Source organism: Rana temporaria, chromosome 9, assembly GCF_905171775.1.
Source record: "Rana temporaria chromosome 9, aRanTem1.1, whole genome shotgun sequence".
Classification (NCBI taxonomy): Eukaryota; Metazoa; Chordata; class Amphibia; order Anura; family Ranidae; genus Rana; species Rana temporaria.
In genome coordinates this window covers 115,903,975-115,920,994 of record NC_053497.1, presented here as the reverse complement: position 1 = coordinate 115,920,994, position 17,020 = coordinate 115,903,975, and the positions used below count along the sequence as shown (strand labels likewise).

The 17,020-nt window shown below is 42.1% G+C and overlaps 1 protein-coding gene across 3 annotated transcripts in view; it reads right to left on the bottom strand.

Annotated features, from left to right (window-relative positions):
• Positions 1-17,020, bottom strand: part of LOC120913886 (collagen alpha-1(I) chain-like) — a 342,467-nt gene that overhangs the window by 130,209 nt on the left and 195,238 nt on the right. For 2 of the 3 annotated variants that reach the window (XR_005743585.1, XM_040324213.1), the window contains exons 7-9: positions 6,597-7,160; positions 4,518-4,562; positions 1,045-1,164 (exon numbers count right to left, since the gene is read on the bottom strand). Coding sequence is in view for 2 of the 3 variants with exons in the window: in XM_040324213.1 (XP_040180147.1) it covers positions 1,045-1,164; positions 4,518-4,562; positions 6,597-7,160 (729 nt within the window). In the remaining variant the exon portion in view is untranslated. Of the gene's footprint in view, positions 1-1,044; positions 1,165-4,517; positions 4,563-6,596; positions 7,161-9,873; positions 9,987-17,020 lie in introns of those variants that run through there. The other variant, XM_040324214.1, reaches the window with a different exon arrangement.

Below are 17,020 nucleotides of genomic sequence, written 5' to 3'. Positions count from 1 at the left end.
CCCCCATTTTTTTGTGTTACTAAAAAAAAAAATGTATCCAATTGCTTTACCAGTCATTTAAAAAAACTATCTTGTAAGGATGTTAAAAAAAATAAAAAAATCACTACAACGATAGCATATACTATATGATTTAATAACTAGATTAATATCCATTTATAATATGTTTGCTAACTTCTGCCATTTTTCATGTTGAAGGATAAATAGCCACCAGATGGCGCTGCTGCTTACTGTAATAAAAAGGCTTCACAAAAAACATAAATAAAGTGAAGTTGTGTTCACTCTGTATAACCAATCATGTAAATGTTGTTTTATATCTATCTATATATATATATATATAGATACGTATACTGTATATACACAAATATATACACTGTACACACGCAGAGATCACAGCACTTTGCTTTAGTTTAGTAAATCAACCCCAAAGAGTCTGAAAAAAAGCCCAGAAAACCACTTACTGGAAATTTAAAGGGTCACTAAAGGAAAACATTTTTTTGCTGAAATGACTGTTTACAGGGTATAGAGACATAAAAGTTAACTGATTCCTTTTAAAAAGGATTAAAAATAGATTAAATTCAATCATATAATGTGCCTCTAGTTTCACTTTCGGTTTTAAACTGGTTTCATGTTTATGTGAAGTAAAGAGACCCACAGAACAAAAACAAACAAATCCAGGGCAGTGTTTTGTTTTTAAAATGAATCTGATTGGTTCTGAGGAGTTTTAGACACACAGCTTGGACCACAGCGAGAAGCTCCCATGAGTTTTTTCATAAGGAGCCAGACAATCAGGAAGTGTGGAGATCACAGCAGAATTACAGCTACTTCAAAGCAAAAACGAACAATGAGGACATGAAACCAGTACTGCAGTAAGGTAAAGGAAGCTATTTAGCTAAAAAAAAAAAGTCCTTTAGTGATCCTTTAAGCTTTACATTTTCGACTGCAATATTTTATATTTACCTAAATCCAATAATTTCTGAACACAAAGAAACAAAATATGTATAAAATCACAACATGTTGACTTGAATTTACACTAAAAGAACCTACATAGAATGCTGCCCAGTCCTCTGGAGAATTGCTCCAAATCATTACTGTAGGCAACCCAGGAGGTCCACGGGGTCCTGGATTGCCGGTCATCCCCGTTCGGCCTAATGGCCCTGGATCACCCTGAAAACAAATGGCTATTAGAGGTATACACTGTGCATTCAAAGTAAACAAAAATGTTTCCAACTACTGATCAGGATATGTCTACATAACTTCCAACATTTTGAAATGGGAGTGAGGGACACCTACTAACACATGTATATAGACATAGGACAAGCCCCTGCCACACACCCTTAAAAGATAATTGACAAAAAAAAAAAAGGTTAATTAAATCCACAAGGACTTTTTTTTACCACTACTATTCCTTTATATTGGCTTTTAAAATGTACAGATGCATCAATTTAGAAATTGGATGAAAGAAAAAAAGTGCATTTTATATACAATATGTAGATCCGACCAAAATGAGGGACAAATGAGGAGGAAAGAGGGACAGAGGGACATTGCTCCAACTCAGGGACAGTCCCTCGAAAGCCAGATTCACGTACCTGCGCTGCGGCGTAACGTAACTCATTTACGTTACACCGCCGCAACTTTTCAGCGCAAGTGCTTGATTCACAAAGCACTTGCCTGTAAACTTGCGGCGGCGTAACGTAAATCCGTCCGGCGCAAGCCCGCCTAATTCAAATGGGGCGTTTACCATTTAAATTAGGCGCGTTCCCGCGCCGAACGTTCTGCGCATGTTCCGTTAGGAAATTTTCCGCCGTGCTTTGCGCAAAATTACGGCGCCCTGACGTGTTTTTTGAACGGCGACGTGCGTTAGGTCCTTTCTTATTCCCGGACGTCTTACGAAAAAAAAAAACGATTTGAAATTCGACGCGGGAATGACGGCCATACTTTAACATGGATGGTCTAATTTTACACCACCTAAATAGCACTCGTAATTTTACATCGGGAAAGGCCGACTAGTGATGACGTAAGCGAATGCGACGAACGCGCGTAACTTGTTTTGAGGATTCAAAACAACGCTACGACGCGGCAAATTTGAAAATACGCCGGAGTATCAGTAGATACGCCGGCGTATTTCGACTGTGAATCTGGCCCTATGTGTCTAGGTTTAGATCTCATGCACACTGGGTGTTTTTTACAGCTACTGTTTTAGTCGTTAGATGTTTTTTTTAACTGCCTCTAAATTCCTCTGCCAGCACGTACTGGAGCTGCAGTGTTTTGGCAGAAAAAACACGGACAGCTCCTAAACTGTACTAAACTCTCCTAAACGTTTAGCAGAGTTTTTTTTTTCTTAAAGCTGGGGTCACCGGTGTCATTAACAAACAGTGAGGGCTGTGAATCTTTAACAACGGATGAGTCATCAGATGAGTTATCAGCCACCAACAGTTGAATGTAAAAAACAACATTGCCGGCAATACAAAAATGTGAAAAAAACATCATACCAGGCCCTTTGGGTCTGGTATAGATTTTAAGGGGAACTCCATGCCAAAATGAAAAAAAAAAAAAAAGAGTGGGGTCTCCCCCAAAATCCATACCAGACTTTTATTTGAGCATGCAGCCTGGCAGGCCAGGAAAGGGGCGGGGCGCTTGGACTCGTGAACCATACCAGGCGACATGCCCTCAACATGGGAGGGTGCCACCTGGTGACCTGGCAGATTGGCACTGCCCCCTTGTGACGCTATGGACCCAGCATGCCCTCGGTTGGTGACGTCACAAGGGGGCGGTGCCACTGCCCCTTAGTTATTTAAGACATGTCATACACAGGAGTCTTCATTTTGTCTTTTTAGTGGTGGTGGGTGTCACGATTGACGATGGATGTACAGCGGGAATTTTTTTTTTTATAATAAAGGACATGTTGTGTTTTTATTTATTTTTACACTTTTTTGGTGAACTATGTACCCCATACACATTCACATAGAGGGGTAGCTTCCAGATTTTGATAAACCCACCACTCGCAGACCCCTACAACCACAGGCCAGGGTTGTGGGGAAGAGGCCCTTGTCCCCATCGCAGGCCCATGTTGAGAACATGTAGCCTGGTATGGTTAAGGAGGGGGGGTACTCGCTCGTCCCCCTCCTTTCATGGCCTGCCAGGCTGCATGCTCGAATAAGGGTCTGATATGGATTTTGGGGGACCCCATAACATTGTTTTTTAAATGTTGGTGTGAGCCTAGCATAGATTGGGCGGGGACCCCCACACTGTTTTTATTTCACATTTTTGTATTCTGTTGAATAGTGCAGATTGTCAGATAATGCCTCTGATGATCTGCACACCAGGGTGGCAGAATTCAGAGCCCCAGCAGATGTCTTATAGATCATGGTTGCCTTGGTTATCAGATAGTGTGCTCTCTCCTGCAGGCAGCTGGACACCCCGACATGGTAGACCCAGAGGAAGCCACAGCCAGCAAAGTACAGGTTCCAACCATTCCACCACTGCTCCTGATCGAACATGGTGGCTGTACATGGCACACAGTCCCCCTGATTAATGGGATGACATGACAAGGAAGAGCTGGTGTTCTGTCAATTACTGCAGAGCTTTGCTGAATGTTGAATACTGCCTTCGACAATCTGTGCAAGCGCAGTGTTGATGTCACGTCAGATGATATGCACTATTCAACAGAAAACCGGCAATGTTTTGTTTTTTTCTTACAACGGTCAGCGGGGAACCCTGCTGACAGCTGATGACTAATGCGTTGTTAAGGATGTGGCGGCCGGTTTCTCAGCCCACTCCTTAACAACTAGCTATTTACTAGTTGTTAAGGACACCGGCGGCCCCACTCCTTAACGCTACAGCTACTAAATGTAGCTTACACATTAAGCTAAACACTGCTAAATCCCGGCAAAAAATGCTAAAACATTGTTTTTTGTCCAGTGTTTCTAAAGCAGTTTTTAGCTTTCTAGTGTGCAATTTACAGTGACCCCAGGGTTCCTATTTCGTAGAGGGTCTGCATTGACAGAGGAGGGTCCAAAAGTGGAGGGGGGTCTATACTTAGTGGAGGGGGGTCTGTACTGGGGTGCGACTATAGTTGGTGGAGGGGGGGTGACACCATGGTGGTTATTTACGAAAGGCAAATCCACTTTGCACTGCAAGTGCAAATTACAAATGCAAAGTGCACTTGAAATTGCACTGAAAGTGCACTTGGAAGTGCAGTCGCTGTAAATCTGAGGGAGTAGATCTGAAATGAGGGGGAGCTGTGCTGATTTTATCATCCAATCATGTTCAAGCTAAAATGCTGTTTTTTATCTTCTTTGGATGTCCCCCTCGGATCTACAGCGACTGCACTTCCAAGTGCACTTTCAGTGCAATTTCAAGTGCACGTTGCACTTGTAGTGCAAAGTGGATTTGCCTTTTGTAAATAACCCCCCATGTTTTATCACACCGGGTGACACCAACCCTAGGGATGCCACTGTGTACAAAGACTATTATCAAAGACTAATTTACATCTAAAAGTTTGACGAAGACATACATACCTTGTCTCCTTTGGGACCAGGAAGTCCAGGCCGACCTCGGCAACCCTAAAACACACAAATCGCTTATTTGTAAAATTGAAACAGCAGCTGATAGGTTAGCATTGTTTCTAGATGTCTTGAACTTAATTTTAGATTTGTTGTAGTTCATCTCAGATACCATGTTTTATTTAGTTCTCATCATGTATTTTATGTGTATTCCCTGTATTGATGTCTACCCCAGCGCACATTCGTTTGGAATTGGTTAACGGTGGGCGATCACCAAGGCACCGCTCTGACACTGCCAGCCACTTAGATTTCCTATTTATACCATTCTTAATATGGCCGCATCTACTGCGGCTGCGCCTGAGCCTACTTGAGTGCCTGGAAGCACTGAGAACCACCAGCACAGCCGGAACCAGTTGCCTCTCCTTCCCTTGACCACAGCTCGTCCTCCCCAGGAGTGGATGAACCACCATAAAAATTCCCACATGTGCTGAAATCTTTTTATTATTATCCTTAAATAAATGGCACATTAGTTGCTGCACTCTCCTTCTGTTCTGCATCTCCACAGAGTTCCATCTAGCTTGTACACAAACCTGTAGCCATCCACAACCAGCACCCTACCCTCTGAGATTTCAGTTGCTTCTGAACTTGCATTTCATGAACTTTTATGTTATGAACTTTTTATGACAGAGATTATAATTGCCCGCTCTCTCCCCACCCGGCCAAAGTGCGCATATGAGTTTGTGTTTTACCTTCTAGAAATGTGAATTTGAATTATTTGTATACAATATTCAATACCTGATTAAAAAATAAAATTGTTTAAAAATATTTTCTAAGCACAAATATAACAACATATGTAATAAAGAAATATGTATAAAAATCTTTACACGTACTTTTTAAAGACTAAGTCCACCTTTTGCAATAAATAAACACAAACCATATTTGCAGTGAAGAAATGTAAACTTATTTTTGTTTATGCATAGGAGCCTGCAAGGTGCTGTAATTGAGATCAGTGGAGTGCAATGCCTAGGTTCCTGCAGTTTCTATTTTCAGCTGCTGGTCCGTACTGAACTGGTCCGTTCAGCACCCTTTGCTGGATTGTCAAGCTGTGAGGTTGACCCTGTCAATAATACAGTGTACTGTTTGAAAGTGGACATTATTAGGTCTGTTGCGGATCTCATATAATCAGGGACCTCCATCCCAGTCCCAGTATATCTCTTCTGGCTGATCCACCGGCTTCTCGATCTTTGGAATAATTTCTCCCTAACGGGATGAACACCTGTTCCTTATAAATGTTTGTCTCAAACTTGCATTAATTGTATATCCTGATACCCATTTCTTGTTTGACTGGCAACCTCATTGATTGAACCCAGCGTGTTGTTTATATTTTCAATTATTTTAAAAAATCGTATCCAATGAAATATTCATCATCCTTTATAATACATGAACTAATTGTCCTTCTCTACACACCCCTGAAGAAGGTTACCCTGAAACGTGTCGGGTGTAAAGAAGGTTCTTCATGTATTTACTTATATGGTGACAATCATTGGAACTGTATATTTTAATTCAATATTTCATTTTTTTGATAAATATGTACAATTGTGAATAAAACTATTTTTTTACTCTCAATATCCTGTATATTTTGGAATACTATTAGTGCCTTAAAAGTCCACTCAGGGGAACCCCCTTTTTCTTTGGTCTGAACTGAACCTTCATTTACAGAGCTGCAGGAAACTTCAATGGACTACAAATGCGGTGAACACTTGTGTTCCAGTGATAATTACAGGTGCCTCTTCTGTGGTGATCTCTGTGAATGAATGACTTGGCTGTGTAAGTACACAACCACGAAAAACGTATACAAGGTCAGGAACCTTTGTTGAAAAGAACCCCACAATCCTGCTAGGGAGGATGGGATAAAAGGGTGCGGCTTGGTACAATGTGACATGCTAAATATAGGTGTAAAAATGGCAAAAAAGATGGAGTTGGTCTTTAAAACGAAAACTAAATAAAAATTACGCCCTAAAACAATTTCACATTTTTGTTCTTAAAAAAGAAAAAAAATTGTGGTCACCCTACAAGTTAAACAGAATTACTCACAGGGCGGCCACGAGGTCCTGGATACCCTCGGACTGGTGTCTTCTTTGGTTTTGTACTTATCGGTTTGTTGTCAACTGTAACGCGTTCGGCATCTCCCGATCCCCCCACTGGGTAGCTTTCTTTGGATGAGGTAGGTTTTAACATTGCGTCAGTTTGGTTCTCCTGTGCTAGTACGGTCGTAATTGTTGACACTGGGGTGGAAGACACGTTAGTACTTGGTGTTGGCAATAGGCTGGGTTTGGTGACATTTTTGGTTAAGTCTATTATTTCTCCTGTGTATTTGTCAGTGGTCAGTTGTTCTGTTGTCGCAGGAGTTTTCACCTTTTTGTCTGTTGTGATGTTCTCCTCAGTGGGGTCCAGTTTTTTGTATTGATCTTCCTTCTTTGTAGGTTTCCCACTTGGTACAGGGTGAGATGCTTGGCCTGGCACTGGTAGAAAGTTTTCTTCCTTCAAAGTACTTAAGTCAAATTCATTGAGGTATTTGTGAAGACTGGGATCCAGGGTCTGTTCAGTGACCACCCCATGTCCCTCCGACTCCCTCCATGTTGTGTTAGTCTGTAGACCCTGGATGGGAGAAATACTAAAGTTTATGCAAAGCATCATGGAACCATATCAATCAACTTATCAAGAATTATGCTTAATGTCTTGAAGTGGAACTCCAACCATGCCATATTTTTTAGTTTGGGAAAGAATATAACGTCTTATTTCTGTATAAATGTGAAGGTAAACCCCACCTTTGGCAGATGTCACACGAACAGGTGTCCCCATTATTAGTTTTCGCTATTTTAGATTTTCACTATTTTAGATTTAGGTGATAATGGTCCCCTGATTCTACCCAAAAATAGCAAAAGTGTTCGAACAAAATGATTTATCAAGTTTACTTAAGTTATGGGATTTCATGGAAATCATGTTTTCCCCAGTTGAGGTCAAACAAAATCACAATGTTGCTGTTGCCAATTAATTTTTAACGTGGGAGAACAAATTTTTTATTTATTTTTTCAAGGGGAAATGTTCATCTACTTCAGACCAAAGACAGTTGGCAGGTATGGCTGAGCCTTGTAGTTCTCTTTGGAACCGCATGGTCTGCTTTGTACAGTTATTTGTTTTACAGCTGCTCTCATTACTTGTATTGGAATGGACTGGAGAGAGAAATTAGCACAGGATGTCAAACTGCCTGTCACATAATGCAAGCTCTGCTATCAGTCCTGGCCATATGGAAAACTGACAACACTGGGAATCAGCACTGATACAAGAGGAAACAGCAGCAATTCTCATCAAAGGGGGAAATTCTCATCAAAGGGGATTCCCTGGGAACACAAAACACACTTTCTTCCATGCTGAACTATGCAAACATTGCCTCAGAGACTTATCACTTTTCTGAATTTAGAACCTTTCTAGACAAAATTAAATATCACTAGACACATTTTTACCTTCAAAGTGGACAACACATATTACAATCTTTTTGTAAGTGCAAGGCCTTGCCTGATGGAAAATTTTATGAATTGTTTAGGTAGGCCTTCATATATGGTTTAAGTAAATCTAAGTAAGGCTGCACAGAGCTTGTACAATCAAATTGTAATATGTATTGTCAGTTTAACAATTTTTCTGAAAACCAGGAGAGCATATACAGGGAAATTCATCCTTTGTTTGAAGACCTGTTTCACATGGGCTTGTATAAGAACAGTGTGAAAACAAGTTTTTAGGAAGCATTTTCAGTGCCTTCAGCAAGCTTTGTTTACACTTTTAAAGTTCCATTCAGCACCAGTTTGTAAGTGTTGAACACAGATCCTAATATGAGTGCTGATTGTCACTTTAGACAAGCTGCTAGTAAATGATAATTAACACACTCATTTAGATCTGTGTATAACATCTTCCCAAAAAGGAGCTGAAGGGTGCTTCAAAGGCAAAAGGCAAAAGCTTGCTGAAAGTTTCATAAAAGCTTGCTGATCACGCTGCTTTATACAAGCGGAAGCCCGTGTGAAACAGGCCTAAGTGAGCTATCTAATGACCCAGTCCACAGCGGAATGCAATTCTCTACAAGGAGGCATATCTCTGTACTCACAATTTAGAGCTCCAAACTGTGGCTTGGGGCAGATGCAGCCCTTTCCCTGCCTTTATCAGGCCCTTAAGGCACTATGACTCTTACTGATGCAAACGCTATTACTCCCACTGATGCAAGTTAATATGTCTCTGACTGACACCAACAATGGGGTATAATTTATGCTAATGACACCAACAACGGGGCACTATTTATCAATGTTGAGGCACTATTCCTCCCACTGACATCAATGATGGGGCACCATTCCCTCCACTGACATCAATGATGGGGCACCATTCCCTCCACTGACTCCAATGATGGGGCACCATTCTCTCCACTGACACCAATGGTGGGGCACTGTTTATTCCCACTGACCACAGTCCGGCCCCCCTAAAGTCTGAAGGACAGTAAACTGACCCTTTGTTTAGAAAGTTTGCAGACTCCCTGTTTTAGACCAATAGATAATCATATTACATTTTTTTTATCCAGTTCTACAATTAGCACACAAAGGTGTAAGGCCCCTTTCCAAAGTTTTTCTTGGGTTGATGATACACTATTCTCTCTGTATACAATGCTACAAAAGGTTTAAGATGCTTTAAAAACAAATAATAATACTAAAAATAATATTTGTATGGAGAATACAATTTGTATTGTTTGGGACAATAGTATATAAAGTGCCATCAAACAATATACTCGTTCTTCAAAAATAATACATACACTTCTACTACTTATTGATCCTGTAACCTATTGTTTTAAATCACTTCTTACTGTGTTTGTCTGCCTCCTTGTAATGCCCTCTGTGAGCTACCAAACCTTTTCTTTTCCCTCTCACCTCACCTGGAACAAGCAGTGAAGTTCAGGTTATGTGCACTGCTCTATGTACACTACAAATTCCATAGTCCATAGTCCATCTCAGGAGCAAGCAAGAGAGGGTTGCTATGTTCCGACATACAGTGGGACCATGGAAAAGAAACATAGGTCGGATCACAGCAGCAAAAGTAAATAAAATAAAAATAAAAAGGGAATTTAGAGATTTGGAGGCATCTGCGGGCAATAGAAAGTACTTTTTTGTGGTTAAGAATACATACTGGAATTTTTTATTTTTTTATAAATTTAGGATTAGTGTCATTTTAGGCTTTAGCAATAGGGAGATTGATATATAATTAAAAAATCTGTAGAATAAGTAAACATTATATAAATAAATACAAAAAATACATAGTTATTGGTATATGAACTGACCTCATTCATAGAAGAGAAGTGGATGGAGTTTAATACCAGGAGAAGTTTCATGGTAGTTTGCAACACAACGACCCCAAGCATCGCCCTGACCAAAAGCATCCAGGGACTACGGAGGTCCCAAGGCTTGTCCTTTCCCGAAAACTCACAGTCTACACACCAAAGGCCAGCCCAGCAGGTGTGGCCAGGCTCACAAAACAAATTGTTATTTAGTACCTTCCTCTGCTCTTCACAAATACCTAGTAGAAACAACAATATTTGAAGTTTTACCCCCCCCCCCCGCAGGGAATGGGTGGATGGAGACTTCTAAGGCTACCTGCGGATTCTATAGGGATGATGTCAGAGTGTACACAGAACACAAAATAGACATTAGAAATGAGCAAGTGACGCCAGGGTGCGATTTCTGGTCCCCGGACTGGCAGACAAAAAAAAAAAAAGAGAGATAAACACACTTTCCTGACTCCAGGCTAAACTTTAATGTATTTTGTTTTCCCATTTTGACATTTGCTATCTTTCATCACAAAAAACATCAAAGATAGCTAAAATTTATAGCAGCCCCTCCCTCCTCCTGTCAGCGGAGGACCTGCTTCAATCTGGTGCATGCCGCCCCTCGGCTGGGGTACTTAGAGGAGATTTATGGTGATGATCTGTGCCTAGAGGCAGCTGAGGTAGAGTGTCAGCTCTCTGATTCACAAGCTATACCCTCAACAATCTTCACATTTCAGCATTGGAAAAATTACATCTCTGAATGTGGAAACCTTAATAGCTGATTAGCAATCTATCAGACACGCTTACAACAAGAACACGGAGGCAGTGATGTAGCCTCCTGTTATATGATCCTGTGTTGCTTCCCTCTCTGTTTGAAGCCTCGTACACACGACCGGTTTTCCCATCGGGAAAACTACCATGAGAGCTTGAAAACCGTCTGTGTGTATGCTCCATCGCAGTTTTCCCAAAGGTTTTTAACCCGGCAGTTTTCCTATGGGAAACACTGTGATGGAGCATACACACGGCCGGGATTCCCAACCAAAGCTCTCATGGCAGTTTTCCTGTCGGGGAAATCCGGTCGTGCGTAGGGGGAAAAAGTTACTGAGCAGGTTCTCGGTTTTCCCCTTGGGTTTCCGGCTGACTTTCTAACGCGGGGAATCCCGTACGTGTGTACGAGGCTTGAGAGACACGTGGGTACTTACACACAGGGGGGGCAGATTCAGGTATCTGCTCGCCTAGTTACGGCGGCACAGCGTATTGTATTTACGCTACGCCGACGCAAGTTACAGGAGCAAGTGCAGTATTCACAAAGCACTTGCTCCGTAAGTTGCGGCGGCGTAGCGTAAATGGGGCCGGCGTAAGCCCGCGTAATTCAAATGTGGAAGGGGGGTGTGTTTTATGCTAATATGTGATGACCTAACGTGATTGACGTGATTTCCGAAGGCGCATGCGCCGTCCGTGTACATATCCCAGTGTGCATTGCTCCAAATGACGTCGCAAGGACGTCATTGGTTTCGACGTGAACGTAAATTACGTCCAGCCCTATTCACGAACGACTTACGCAAACGACGCAAACAATTCAAATTTCGAAGCGGGAACGACGTCCATACTTAACATTGGCTGCGCCACCTAATAGCAGGAGCAACGTTACGCCGAAAACGACTTACGCAAACGATGTCAAAAACTACCGCCGGGCGCACGTACGTTTGTGAAACGGCGTAACTAGGTAATTTGCATAATCTACGCCGAAAACGACGGGAGCGCCACCTAGCGGCCAGCGTGAGAATGCACCCTAAGATACGACGGCCAGAGACTTATGCCAGTTGTATCTTAGGCTAATGTCGGCGTATCTTGCTTTCTAAATACAGAAAGAAGATACGCCGGCGCAGATTTGAATTTACGCGGCGTATCTATAGATACACAGGCGTAAATTCTCTCTGAATCTACCCCAGTATAGATATACAATTTGTAGCAGAAAACTCAGCATAAAAACATACAGATAATCAACATGTGTACTGCCATATTTACATGCACAGAAAAAATCTTCTAGCTTTTCTCGGGTTGGTTGTACATGCATACGATACTGTCCAGAAATGCAAATTTTTGTAATTATGTAATTTGTAGCATTACCCCCGAAGGAGCTGTTGGTTTGTTTTGGGTGGCATGTTACCTCTATTTCTTCGCTGTCTAGGGTACTGGATGAGAGCTGAAACAAGGTCAATGTCCACACATTGCGTTCCTTTTGCTCTGCTTTGTTTACCAAACGTGGTAAAAGAACGAACAATGGATTGAAGAGGTGAAATAGGGTATAGGTAGTGGGTTCAGGTGAAGAACTTGATCGGAAGCACTCCTGCTTCCAGACATGAACTCTCGTCGCCACTCTAGCCAGCGTGAGTAGTGTGCCCCTGGATAGGCCTCTCTCACTAGTCCTAGCAGCCAGGGTGCTACACGGAACCTTGGTACAGTCTCTGCCACTGACCTTCCCAAAGGTAAAGATACGTTCGATCCAGAATCGTCTCAATTTAGGATTAAGCACCCGGATCTCTTCTCAAAGTGGTTACTTGTGAAATCAGGAAACTGACGGGCGATCACTGCTCAGCCTTTCAGTAGTAATGTGTCCTTTATTGAAGTTCAGGCCTCCCCTGAGTGTACCAGCCTCGTGCTGGGTGCTCTCCAGACAGGTACTTCAATTGGTGGTTTCCCTCCAGGATGGATAGCGCAGGACCACTTTGTCAATGCAAACCCAGTCTGGATACCGGGCCTGCTCAGCAAGACACAACTCCAGACCAACGTAGACCCGGAGCCAGGAAACTCTGTACATGCACCCCCATCCAGGAGGGCCACACACAGGGGTGGTGGGACGGATGCCCAGGGCGGACGACGACCCAGAACCCGTGACGTCAGTCCCTTAAATAATCCTCCCCAGCATGTACTGCGAGGTGATCAACCCCCACTGATTGGCCGCTGAGAAAGAATACCTAACACACCTGGATCTGACTGCTGCCACCCAAGGGTGGAACTGACACCCCAGACAACAATAGTGGTCACCTACAGCAGGGCCCACCTACACCTGTCCTGCAGGGCCCACTAACATAAAACCTGGCCTGTTAGTGGGCCCTGCAGGACAGGGTTGATGACCACTGACTACAGTACAGCCACGGCTGGAACAGAGGTCCAAAAGTGAAAACAAATAGGTAACTAACCCTCTGACTAACCTCTAAATTTAGAGCAGGGTCAGCAAAGAAAACAGCTGCCCGCTACACACGCAACGGAAGTTTTACATGTCTCTGTGTACAGGCCCATTAAAAACAAAGGCCTGCATTTACGTCAGTAAAGAAATAACTCCTAAATGCCTTAAAACATGACGATTTTAGGTGTCTGCGTGCATGAGGCCTAAGAGGCTACAATGTGCAGGGCTGAAATCACCTGGTTAACATCTATGCAGGTTATCGGCTTGTGCTGTAAAAATTACAAATTATTTTGCGTAAGTATATTACACTGACATTGTAGCACACACATAAGGTCAGATTTGTCAGAAACTAGCTGGAGATTATGGCTTTTGAAAGGAAACAAGAGAACAATCTGTATAGAATCTGAACACCTGGTGGGACTAAGCCCAGGTTCACATTGCAGCGATTTGATATGTCAAATTGCATGCCAAATAGGTGGCTATTGTCGGCAATGGCACTGCCCGAATTGGTGCGATGCTGACTTTGCGGTGCCGCACGATTCCCAAAAGTAGTTTCTGTAGTACTGCGTTGTCTCTGAAATCGCCCCCGAAGTCAGGACTGACATTTCACTCCTGCTGTCAGTGTGAACCTAGGCTGAAACCTAGAACTCCAACGCTGCAAGGCAAAAAGTAGTATTGCGCTACCATGCTGCCTTATTGGCAGCAGTGGAGTGTCTATACATGAATACTTTGCATGCTCTTGGCATTTATTTACATTTCAAATTTATCAAATCTGGACTGCAGCAATATCATTCTGGGACACAGCCAGCAATATTGTATGTTTGCCAACTCAAACACCTTCTCAGCATGTAACGGCTGCACAGTCCTGCTCAAATAATACTCTGCTTTCCCTGCTCTACACTTGCTCATCTTTTTGCTAAATGTCTCCTATCCTCTGCACAAAATTCCATCTGCTGGTTTTATTACTGCTCTCTGTCAAGCTTGCTGACATTTCTTCTCTTTTTCCAGACCGTGTTTGTGTTCTCGGTTACACCTTGCATGCACCCTGTGGCAAAGTACTTTCACTTTTAGTAAAGCCAAACTCAAAGCAGCTTCTTACAAGGTCAGCCCCTCTAATGTGAAAAACATGTGCGGTAGAGGGCAGATGAGGGGCACAAACATAAGTTGAGATATAAATGAAAGAACTCACTAATAGCGCCTAAACATAAAATATGAAGTGATCCCAAGGAGGTCTTAGAAAAGTACTGAGGCTGCAAAGGCAATAGTCATTTATGAGGTTCCTGTACCTCTTTTAAAGTGAAATATACAGTTGCCACAAAAAGTATGTGAACCCTTTTGGAATGATATGGATTTCTGCACAAATTGGTCATAAAATGTGATCTGATCTTCATCTAAGTCACAACAATAGACAATAACATTCTGATTATACTAATAACACACAAATAATTAAATGTTACCATTTTTTTTATTGAACACACTATGTAAACATTCACAGTGCAGGTGGAAAAAGTATGTGAACCCCTAGACTAATGACATCTCCAAGAGCTAATTGGAGTCAGGTGTCAGTCAATTGGAGTCCAATCAATGAGATGAGATTGGAGTTGTTGGTTACAGTTGCCCTATAAAAAACACTCACCAGTTCTGGGTTTGCTTTTCACAAGAAGCACTGCCTGATGTGAATGATGCCTTGCACAAAAGAGCTCTTAGAAGACCTACGATTAAAAATTTTGACTTGCATAAAGCTGGAAAGGGTTATACAAATATCGCCAAAAGCATTGCTGTTAAAAAGTCCACGATAAATGGAGAAAGTTCAGCACTGCTGCTACTCTCCCTAGGAGTGGACGTCCTGTAAAGATGACTGCAAGAGCACAGCGCAGACTGCTCATTGAGGTAAAGAAGAATCCTAGAGTGACAGCTAAAGACTTACAAAAGTCTCTGGTATATGCTAATATCCCTGTTAGCGAATCTACGATACGTAAAAAACACTAAACAAGAATGGATTTCATGGGAGGATACCACAGAGGAAACCACTGCTGTCCAAAAAAAACATTGCTGCACCTTTACAGTTTGCACAAGAGCACCTGGATGTTCCACAGCAGTACTGGCAAAATATTCTGTGGACAGATGAAACCAAAGTTGAGTTGTTTGGAAGAAACACACAACACTATGTGTGGAGAAAAAGAGGCACGGCATACCAACATCAAAACCTCATCCCAACTGTGAAGTATGGTGGTGGGGGCATCATGGTTTGGGGCTGCTTTGCTGCGTCAGGGCCATCATCGAAGGAAAAATCTGTTCCTGAAATGACAGTTTACAGGGTATAGAGACATAATAGTTAACTGATTCCTTTTAAAAATGATTACAAATAGATAAAAACCAATCATATAATGTGCCTGCAGTTTAGTTTTGTTTTTGCTGTTGTTTCCTGGTTCTCTGAATGTACAGAGCCAGAGAGCCAATAGAGGGCAGTGATTGATTGTAAAACGAAACTGGATTGGTGCTGAGGAGTTTTAGACACACAGTAATCACACCTCCTTGATTAGTGACCACAGTGAGAAATCTCCCAGTACTGTGGTTATCAGGAAACAGACAACCAGGAAGTGTCCAGAACAGAGAGGAATTACAGCAACATCAAAGCAAAAGCGAACAATGAGGACATGAATCCAGGAATGCAGTAAGGTAAAGGAAGCTATTTAGCTAAAAAATGTTTTTCCTTTAGTGACCCTTTAAGGCCATCTCTGTGAAGATGGGTGTTGCAACAGGACAACGACCCAAAGCATAAAAGTAAATAAACAACATAATGGCTTAAACAGAAGTAAATACGCCTTCTGCAGTGGCCCAGTGAGAGTCCTGACCTCAACCCAATTAAGATGCTGTGGCATGACCTCAAGAAAGCGATTCACACCAGACATCCCAAGAATATTGCTGAACTGAAACAGTTCTGTAAAGAGGAATGGTCAAGAATTACTCCTGACTGTTGTGCATGTCTGATATGCAACTACAGAAAACGTTAAGTTAAAGTTATTGCTGCCAAAGGAGGTTCAACCAGTTATTAAATCCAAGGATTATCATACTTTTTCCACCTTCACTGTGAATGTTTACATGGTGTGTTCAATAAAAACATGATAACATTTAATTATTTGTGTGTTATTAGTTTAAGCAGACTGTGATTGTCTATTGTTGTGACTTAGATGAAGATCAGATCCCATTTTATGACCAATTTGTGCAGAAATCCATATTATTCCAAAAGGGTTCACATACTTTTTATGGCAACTGTATGTGTGCCTCTCAGGTTAAAGGTGCAATGCAAAGCCAGAATAGAAAAATTAATGAATATGTAAACCCAACATTTCATATTTCTGATATGTGCTTGCCAGTTTTGCCAACCGCCAGTATTTTTACTGGCAGCCAGTAAAAAACAGGCAATTTTCTTCTGCCAGTAAATGCGAGTAAAAGTAAAAAGTTGCCAGTAAAAAATATGTCTGTGACCCTCAGCTTGGTCTGGAGCCAACTGGGACCATCCGAGTGCTTGCTACAGTGTGATCGGGCAGCTCTGGCGGAGGCGGTGCCTGAGCATGTCTTGTGATGTCAAGGTGCAATGGAGCCAAGCATAGCGGCCAGAGCGTTGTGTGTGGGTCGATGGCATGGGAGCAAGGCAGGCTGTCAGTGCTGTTTAGACTGGAGGGACCACTAGGCTTGGAGAGAGACTGTCACTGTGACTCAGGAGTGGACGTGTCATGTCATTGAGGTCTCATCTGTGCTGCTGCACACTGCTGTCATGCTGCGTACACACCATCACTTTATGTGATGAAAAAAAACGACGTTTTTAAAAACGTCAATTAAAATGACCGTGTGTGGGGGAAAACGTAGTTTTATGTCTTGTGAAAAATGACCAAAAAAAATTGAAGCATGCTTCAATTTTTTTTTTTTTTTTTTTTTTTTTTTTTTAGCAAAGCAAGAGTATACAGAAAC